The sequence below is a fragment of the Tenebrio molitor genome, chromosome 2 (assembly GCF_963966145.1).
Source record: "Tenebrio molitor chromosome 2, icTenMoli1.1, whole genome shotgun sequence".
NCBI lineage: Eukaryota > Metazoa > Arthropoda > Insecta > Coleoptera > Tenebrionidae > Tenebrio > Tenebrio molitor.
In genome coordinates, this window is record NC_091047.1 from 17,453,818 (window position 1) to 17,463,638 (window position 9,821).

Sequence of the window (9,821 nt, forward strand, 5' to 3'; positions counted from 1 at the left end):
TACACGAGTACATAGTTCATAGGTGTCTAGTTCGCAAACGTGACGTGATGGAATATGGAAATCGGGTGTCATATAGTTCTAATAAATGAAAGGTATAAGAAATTCTCATAGTTGGGTCAGTTAGAAAAATCATGTCGGGTAGTGTAATTAATCAATCTGAAACCTTTACGTGATACGCAACCAGTAATACATCTTCATCTTTGTTTCCATTCAAATTTCCCGCCTTATCACGACAGTAATTTTGTCATTGCGCGCTCGTCACTTTGCCGTTGACGCATTATGGTGTGATAAAAACAAATTGATAAACTCGCGGTATAAGTTTCATATGCGTGTGTTGTGTTTGACGATATATTGTTAGGGATTCACTCAGCCCCACACGAAATGACCTGAACTCACGTCGTCGTTTAAATTTCAATCGACGTTCATCGAATTTAGCATGGCCGACGGTCACAGCAGTGAAGATTCAGACAACGAGAATCAAGAGGAATTGGCAGGTGTGTTGAGTAAATGGACTAATTATATACACGGATGGCAAGATCGCTATATTGTTTTGAAAAGTGGAACGTTGTCTTATTATAAGAGCGAACAGGAAAGCGGGTATGGATGTAGAGGAGCTTTATCGCTTGCCAAAGCTGTTATCAAAGTATGTTTTCTTTTTTATTTTCATTATAATACAATTGTTGTGATAGTCACACTCGATTAACACCGTCCGCACCCATTTCGTATCAAATGCGCCGTTTGTTTCAGCCACATGAGTTTGACGAGTGTAGGTTTGACGTATCTGTCAATGATTGTGTCTGGTACCTGCGAGCTGATTCCGTCGAGAGCAAGCAAATCTGGGTTGATGCGCTAGAATCTTACAAGGTACTGATAACAATTCATGAGTATTACATGTTTAAGCCTGACAGAATAATCCATTGTTGAAAAGAAGAACCCAACTATTTGACAATGTTGCCTTGAGTATAGGTGACTAATATATTTTTTTTTAATTATTGACTTCAAACATGATGAATTACAACTGTTTACTGTTTACAACTTCAGATGAGTCCAGTGTTTTGTCCAAAGTATAAAGTTGTTCACAGAAGTTGCAATTTTATTAAAAAAAAAATGGAGGTGTCAATATCTTAACAATAGCAATTGAGGTTCTTTTTAAATTGGTACTATGAAATTTACCACTTCTACTACATTACTAATACATGTCCTTGCTTAGTTATTACTTGGTGGCAAGTGTAAGATCAATAAAGTTGACTGTTTTAAAGATTTACTATGAATAACATGTGGTGGAAATTTTACCACTAAAAGTAACTGACCGATAATAATTCTAATAGTATTTATTTTGCACTCCATGTGATTTTTCTTTACATTTAGCACATTGCGCTAGTACTATTTTTTAGATATCCGTGAATCAAGTTCAATTGAATTCTTTAATTGTTCTTCAACAATATCCTGCCCTTAACCATGGGCCTTTCACCACTACAAAAAATTTCAAATGGATTTTGTACGACACACTCGTTAACACTTCTTCTCTTCAAAATTGATTACCATTTCCAGACGTTTACGCGATGTTGTGGCCGACTTTAAACTCGTAAAAATAGATTTGTTGCATACGTTCATTTCTACTTAAAATGTTCAATATCCAGGCGTGTAAATCATTTGTGTCAAAACGAAAAAAGGGGCGTATGCAGCGTCAAGTAGTGCAAATACACGTGTACTAATTCTAAGCTTGCATATGATAAAAATAAACACTATTTGCCAGACAGCGCAACAATAATTGAGCCGATCAAATGGCATACTGGCTCTTCAAAATAGAAAGTGAAGAAAATTGTTGATTTTTTAAGTAGGTACATATTTTTTTGTACGTATGAGTATACTATGTATTTCCACTGGTAGAATCGAATTTTTAAAATTAAGTTACGTAACAAGACGCAACAAAAAGTACCAAAACAAATAAATTACATCTGAAACAAGAATACATTATTATATTGGTACTCGTAAAATGTGTTGGCGGGCATGTATTCCTACACTGGACATACGTCGTTGACAACTGCATGCGTCAAGTTCAATTTTTACTTGACAAGTCTTTGATTGTATTTATGAAATGGTGTTTTGTGTTCAATAAAAAACTCTAATGAACGTTTCAATCAATGGCGTACGTCGTACATCATGATGCTCAGGTATTAAATACAGTTAAGTAAAATGTTTATAAAAAAATGTTTTTGTAAGCAAGCTCTAGCTTCAGCGTTTTTGGACAGATTTTTTAGAAAGAAGTTATACTACGGTATAGTAATATGTACATACATAATAGCGGTGATAAATATTATCTAATAAATAACGAAAATATACTTTTTGTTGGATTGTCGTAAGTTACTGCATTCAATTAATATTAATAAAATTTAAAGTAATACCTATCGTTTTGTTTTTGATTACATAGTCATAGTTTATTGTCTTAATATACCAGAGACTTACCTAGAGATTTAGCTAATGGAAATACACACTGTAGACATTTCTTCCTTATTTTAGAAACGAAAGTATGGTATTCTCTCAGTAGGGAATAAAAAGAAAAACGTCAAATTTAACTTAACTTGGAATATGATTTTTGTGTCGACTGGCTTAAAAAATAATCAAAATTTTATTTGCCGTTTTTTTTGCGTTTCGTTCCGTTATTCACTTTTTGAATAAATCATATTCCGCCTCATACTATCGCGGCCAAAATACTTTGGTCGTCACTTTTTGACACTTCAAATGTAAATAAAGTATTAATGTCAATATACATGACAATTTCAAATTATTCTTGTCAAAAATATGGCATCTTCAGTTTTTGATAAATATAGAATCGTCTTACTTGCTTCTGAAGGTTGTCTAAACAGCGACCATGTTGATCTTTTGCTTTTGAACCCTGCCTCCGCAGTTGGGATTTACCCCACCCGTATGACACTGATGGATTAAAATAATTTTGACAACAGTAAAAAATAAGGTTAAACATCCTAAAGCTTGCTTTACAATTGAATATCATTTATGTCACATTGACGACCAAAGTATTTTGGCCGCGATAGTACTTCCACCTAGATTTTTTTTTGGTAATAAGCCAGTATTGGGAAACGATTTTTTCTAATAGCTGCCGAAATCCATTTTTAAAGAATTCGTGAAAACGAAACTCAACCAGCGAAGATAAACTGTTCATAAAACGCAACCTTGGTAATGACAAGTGTGCTTACTCGGAGACTTTTAACATGGGAAAGTTTAAATTGAATTTTAGTTTTTTTTTTAAATAAACAAAAAAGGTAGAAAACATACGGGGTGATGAAGGACTGTTTGAATTGATAATAGTGAATTTTATTTTTAAATAGTACAACTAGAGTAACTTGTGGTTGTTGACGGCTGCATCATTGACAACTAATACTTGATATTTCAAATTAAATTAAACATTCATAGTAAGGTTTTATCACTCCCTGTTTTTAAAGCGTTTCTGGGGCTATTCATGTTTCGATTTATTAGAGCTTCCAGAAGCGTCTAGTTCGGGATGGTATTATGTACACATGCTTTCAAAACTTTCGCCTACACATTCAAAATCAAGTAACGACGATTTTGCAAAATTTAAGCAGTGTGAACGGGTAATTTTGAACTTAGGTTAAAGCTGACATTGACAGCAATTTAAAAAATTATGATCTATCTTCTACTCACGATCCCTTCTTGTTCCCACCCACCTCTTCTTTATTTATTAGTTGTAGAACAGTGCTTTTATTTAGCCCATTATGAGTAGCAACACTTCTTATGGACCACTCCTCTTCTAATTTGGGAAGCATCAAAACTTTGCCTTGCTCTGTCAGTTGAGCCATTTTGACTTTTCAAAAGTTTAAATGTCAGAGTTGATTAATTACAACCCTGATTTAATACAGCGAAAAATAGGTGAAGTTTTGAAAGCAAGTGTACTTAAATTGAAATTGAAGAATGATGAAAATGTTTAACCACATTTTCGGTTTATTTACTTATAATGGGCCGTATCACGACAACCGTATTAAATTTAATCATCACTCTAATTACCTTGGTGACGAGTTCATCTCTTTCTGGCAGGTTTCTGCATAAATCTATATCGTTTTTGTTTACTTTAATCACGAATTTAGTTAACGGCAACTCTGATAACGGTGTCGTGATACGGCCCATTATGGTTTACATATTGTGATCCATTTCAATTTCACCTAGTATATTTAAAAAAAATCTCATCAAAGTTAGTTTTGCCACATTTTGTAGTCGTAAAAGTACGTCGTGACTTCCATCTTATGAATTTTGAGATTAGAAACATCTGAGAAGGTAACAAGTGAACAATTAAAGGAACTGTTGAAAATGTTATCCTTCCTATCACAGGCACAAAACCACTTCTTTCGTTATCGAAAACATTTTCTAAAAAAAAAACTCACTACTAACAGAGACATTTGTTATTAATCCAAAGGCGACTTTGATAAGAAATTTTTTAGTCATACACTACATACCGGGTGTAGAATTGGTTTACGAGACATAGGATTTTACATCTAAAAATAAAGAGTTTCAATTATTGGCTCCCCTAATAATGTTATCCCAAAATAGTTAGAGAGAAAGTTAGAGTGAATTAAAAATACTATCTAATTCCACTCTTTGTTTTTTTCTAACATCTTGTGGTACTGAAAGAAAAGCAAAAAAGGAGTTAACACAAAAATACTAAAAAGTAGCACTAGCCATGAAATTTGACTTTTAAAATACTATGTATTTGTCGGATGGTTTCTCTATTATTTAATTGTCTTTTAATTTGCCCTTCAAATGAAGTACAGGACTACAGGATGAATGAAAAGGTATCTTCCATTAAATGCTCAAACTTCTCTACAATTCTTCCAATTGTTTCTGTGGCAGGAATTGATCGGTCTGAGAAACCTGAAGCAAATGTTGCTTGGAAGTGGCTTAAAAACGATCCTCCATAATAACATTTAAAGAAATAAATACAATTTCATGCTCAGTAGTACTTTTTACTGTTTTGTGTCAACTTTTTTCTTGCCTTTCTTTCAGTACCACAAGATGTTATAAAAAAAGTAAGACTAAAATTAGACAGCAATTTTAATTCTCTCCAACTTTCATTTTAACTATTTTACCGTAAAATTATTAGGGGAGCCAATAATTGAAACTCTTTATTTTTACATGTAAAATCCTATGTCTCGTAAACCAATTTTACACCCGGTATGTACTTCGAATACTGTGAGCAAGAAAATGAAAAATAATAGTTATTTATTTAACGAGTTCGTGTGTAATTTTGGCTTTTTTTGGCATGAGTGGATCAGTTTAAAACTCGAGTGAAACGAGAGTTTTAAAGGTCCACGAGTGCCAAAAAAAAGCCCAAATTACACAAGAACGAGTTGAATACAACGTTTTTTTGGTCGACGAGCCCCTTAAAGGCTCCAAATCGCTAAAAATCTTTCAAATTAGCTTGACGTGTCGTTTTGACAAGTTGTCAAATTTATCAAAATCCGTTCACACAGGAGAAAATTCTCAAATTCTGACAGTGTCGAACAAAAAAGAATATTTTGTACCAAGTTGTGAAATGAATTGACCTAGCAACAGAATATACGAATTATGAAAAAAACATGACCAAAATTGGAACAAAAATCAAATAATTATTATAATCATCAAATTAATATTCATACACTTTATTTTTAATTAACATTTTCAGAATAAATTATATTGTCAGTGTTGGATCCGCTGTTAGTCTTAAAATGTTTGTAGTGCAGTGAAATGTATTTTAAAAGTACCTTTTTTTTCGGTAGCAGATCTACTGAAGGGATAAAGTAAAGGGTTAATCTACGTTTACCAACACCGATACTCTGCCTTTCATATTCTTTTAAACTAAATGCACACACAAGTATACGAATTTTAAAATATGCAAAAAGCAAAGTCAATCAGTGTGGTATCTGAGCGGTGCAATCATCAGTTACCATCGGGTTGAACGAAAAAGGAGAATAGCTATTGTAAAGTGATTTTTGAAGTTGCGTCATAGATATTTCATTAGCATGAATTTGAATTTCACGTAGATAATTGTTTAAAACTCTTTCAACAACTTTTAAATTTAGCAGAAGCTATTGCAAGATTGTGTAACTCGACCATTAATAATAGCCCGCCAATTTGTAAAGAATTTGTGAACACATTTTACCTTGCGCAGAACGCTTTCGTACATACAGGGTATTTCACGAGTGATAATAATGAGCCCGACGGAATTAAAAATGCAACCCACAATACATTTTCAAAAAAAGCCAGATAATTTAATTTCAGTAGCCAGCTTTTTTCGGAAATGTAGTGTGGGTTGCCTTTTCAATTCCGTCGGGCTCATTATCACTCGTGAAATACCCTGTATATATTTCGTGATATGTTTAGCATGTTTGCAATAAAAATTAAGGATCAAGGTTCTTTTGATTGTCAAGTAATTTTTTCCTACGCATGTATTGTTTTTACCTTGCTTCTCCTAATGACCGTTATTAAAAGCAAAGTATGCAACAAATGGGTATTCAATTGGGTTTTAAAACACTGGCGCTATAAGCAAAAACCGTCGATAACATCTTCGTTTCATCTTCACTCGCTTTGTTTTCTTCGAAACAGTTGGAGTCTGGCTATGGTACAGGCTCTGAGAACAGCTTAAAACGGCATGGGTCCACCGTCAGCCTTCAATCGAACACGTACAGCACAGCTTCCGGGAGCAGCTTCAAACGGTCATCTCGCAACTTGCGCGAAAAACTCGCCGAATTGGAGACGTTTAAGGACATACTGTGCCGCCAAATTGAAACTCTCCAAGAATATTTCGACTACTGTGTGGACAATGAAGCACAAACTGCACCAAATAAAGGTAGTACACCTTCCGATAATAAACGCGTGCTGCATCGTAATAATCGTTTGAAATTTTCAGAAAAGCTACCTGTCATCGATTTTAAAGGCGAAGCGATAACATTTAAAACAACAACGGCCGCCGTTTTGGACACGTTGGAGCACTGCGCCGACTTGGTGGCACAAAGAGAAGAGTCATGGCGTAATCGACTGGACAGGGAAATCGACCGAAGAAAACGAGGGGAAAATCTTGCGAAAAGCTACTTCGCGCAAATACAGAAGACGAGAGCTGTGCATCCAGGTCCAGATCTAGAGGTAAAATCTAGACAGCTCGCGTGAGTTTTTCCGGTAACGATGTCGACAGTGTAGTCTGACGTTAGTTGAGTAGACGTAGAATCGATTAAAAATTATGATGATTCGTGGATACATAAAACATTTCTTCAAGAAAATTCACATGCAAAATGTAAAGGGTTCGTTTTTACGCGTCTGTGGTTGTCGTTGTGAAATTTGTTGTTTACGCTCGACTAGTCATTTGACTAATCAAAATCGAACACGTCTACGTTTGCAATTCGTGTTAGCGAAACATGCCGGTCGCACCAGGTTCCACCGTCGTCTCGCTCATCTTGTCCGAGCCGCAGAAAGCGTAGCAAACACTTCAAAACGGGTAACAACGCCACGCGCACCGCAACGTAAAAATTGAAAAGTGCGATACACTTTCCAAGTTTAAAGGGAATCGATGATGAAACTATCACACCATTTGATGAATAATAATGATTAGTCATACAAAAATAGACGTGCTTTGTATGTAGTATAATGTAGGAGGGAATACAGTTCTAATTCGACTCTTGCGAAAAGTGTAGTTTTATGTGTGGCGTCTGATTCGAAAGAAAAATGAAGGACGTTATTTTCAAATTGTGTAAACACAAAGGCGTGAGTGTTTTTTTTTTTAAGCATCAATATCCCACGAGTGATGAAGTTGTACCACATGCGTTAGTCCACTCAAATTATCATAATAAAATTTGGAAACAATAGCGTAATTGTTCCAAAATTTTATCGATCTTTTCCAAATAAAGTTTAAACTGTTTTAATTAAGAAAGTCGCATGTAAATGTAAACTCACCGGTCGAAATCGTAAATAATTTATTCCTGCTAAAATGATAAATACGGTGGGTATTTAATGTCGAACTACAACTAACATTCTTGAGAGTTCTGCGCTTGCACTTGCGTTAATGAAACATAATTTATAGTCAATTTGTGTATTGGCTAATAATATTTTGATAGGGCTTATCATCCGCTTGTAAATTTCAGGGTAATTATGCAATAATGAAGTAAAAATTGTTGTAGCAGTTTTAGAAATTTTAGAGATTAGTCGTCGGTTTTTTGTGCTGCATACGGGTTCAGATTAAATCGTAGTGATATTCCCATATTGTTGGGCGGTTATCTGTCTTGACCCAAGAATTTAATCGAAGGTTCAGTTTGATAGAGACGTTTTCGAGTTGTTTTATCGCCTCCGCAATGTCGCAAAAAAGTTTAAAAAACGACGTCGAGGTGTTGTAGTTTTTCCGTGAGAATTTAACATGACAACTGGCGTTGCAGGAAGGCCCCCACAGCGTTCTGGCCGATGATGAGTTCTACGACGCCGTGGAGTCCGGTCTAGACAAGATGGAAGAGGAACAGGAGCTGAGAGAGCGTCTGAAGTGCGGTCAGGCGATTCCGATCACGCCGCCTCCGACGTCGCCCGCCAACTCGCATCGCTTATGGCCAGAAGTAGAAGACATCGAGCGAGTCGGCGAGTTTTAATTGGGGATTTTTCAGATCGACCGAGTGGTGAAGCAGGAGGTGTCCATGGCCAGCCTGGGTGTGGGCGAGTGCGGCTCCGGGTGGCAGCTGTTCGCCGAAGACGGCGAGATGAGGATGTTCAGAAGGGAGGAGGAAATGGACGGCATGGTCGTCGACCCGCTGAAGGCGGTGCACGTTGTCAAGGGCATCACGGGGCACGAGGTCTGCCATTACTTCTTCAATCCACAGTATCGCTACGACTGGGAAAGTAAGTCGGAGGAGGTGCGGTCGCGAGTTGTGAACGAGACGATTTTGCAGCCACTTTGGAGCACATGATCGTGCTGGAGACAGTCTCCGAAGACACCTTGATATTCCACCAGACGCACAAGAGGATATGGCCCGCGAGCCAGAGGGACGTAGTGTTCTGGTCTCACACACGGAGACTACCGAACGACCAGGACAGAGACGGGCCCGACATCTGGACCGTGGTGAACAATTCCACAGAGCACCCTGACCATCCCGTGAGTAGCGTCGGTGAGGTACAGTTACCACTATTAACGTTGATGGATCACGCAGGCCAACGCCGGTAAGTGCGTACGGATATTCTTGACGGTGTGTCTCTTGTGTCAAACTCGAGTGGACCCGCCGAAAGACGGAGCGCCGGTCTCCAGAGACGACATCACCTGTAAGATAACATACTGTTCCGTGGGTGAGTACAAAATGGTGGTTTCTGATGGGCCTGCGTGATGCGTACATGTTTCAGTGAATCCCGGCGGGTGGGCGCCGGCGTCAGTTCTTCGAGCCGTCTACAAAAGAGAATATCCAAAATTTCTGAAAAGATTTACTGCTTACGTTAAAAACCAAACAAAGGATAAGCCTATCATGTACTAATCATAAGAATCTTTTTTTATGGTTTACATTGTTAATTTTATTTATATTTCTTATATATTAAATGTTATATTCTGTTTTTGCTTTTGTTTTTATCTCTTGCTACACGAAGTTAATGTATTTACTCCTAAAACCGTCCCAGATAATCACCACGAATAGTTGCTTGTTAAATGATTTTTGTTTTTATGTGAGTTGTAATATTTCGTGCATGTCGATGACGTTTTCAATATAACACTGTAATTTTAAGTATTAAAGACTGCTTAAAATGTTAAGACAAGTTGCCTTGATAGTGTGAAAAATAAGTCTGTATATTTTGAATTT

The 9,821-nt window shown here is 36.6% G+C and overlaps 1 protein-coding gene across 5 annotated transcripts; it reads left to right on the forward strand.

Moving 5' to 3' along the window:
* Positions 1-243: 243 nt before the first annotated feature.
* cert (ceramide transfer protein) lies at positions 244-9,579 on the forward strand. 5 transcript variants are annotated; one of them, XM_069037856.1, is made up of 9 exons: positions 245-643; positions 748-864; positions 6,613-6,856; positions 6,917-7,149; positions 8,430-8,600; positions 8,649-8,880; positions 8,931-9,133; positions 9,189-9,321; positions 9,376-9,579. In XM_069037856.1, exons 1-9 carry the CDS (start codon positions 437-439, stop codon positions 9,501-9,503), a joined length of 1,668 nt encoding a protein of 555 aa, XP_068893957.1. In that variant the 5' UTR covers positions 245-436; the 3' UTR covers positions 9,504-9,579. The 5 variants fall into 5 exon arrangements, with proteins under 5 accessions (XP_068893956.1, XP_068893957.1, XP_068893958.1 ...); XM_069037855.1 differs by having other exon boundaries at positions 244-643; positions 6,613-7,149; XM_069037857.1 differs by lacking the exons at positions 245-643; positions 748-864; positions 6,613-6,856; positions 6,917-7,149 and adding an exon at positions 7,213-7,297.
* Positions 9,580-9,821: the final 242 nt, after the last annotated feature.

What these genes read in the sequence shown, in the direction of transcription:
- cert (XM_069037855.1), top strand. Translation starts at nt 437, where the DNA reads ATGGCCGACGGTCACAGCAGTGAAGATTCAGACAACGAGAATCAAGAG. An exon ending in CGCATCGCTTATGGCCAGAA is followed by an intron (nt 8,601 to 8,648) that starts GTAGAAGACATC and finishes GGGATTTTTCAG; the next exon opens with ATCGACCGAGTGGTGAAGCA. An exon ending in CAGAGCACCCTGACCATCCC is followed by an intron (nt 9,134 to 9,188) that starts GTGAGTAGCGTC and finishes TGGATCACGCAG; the next exon opens with GCCAACGCCGGTAAGTGCGT.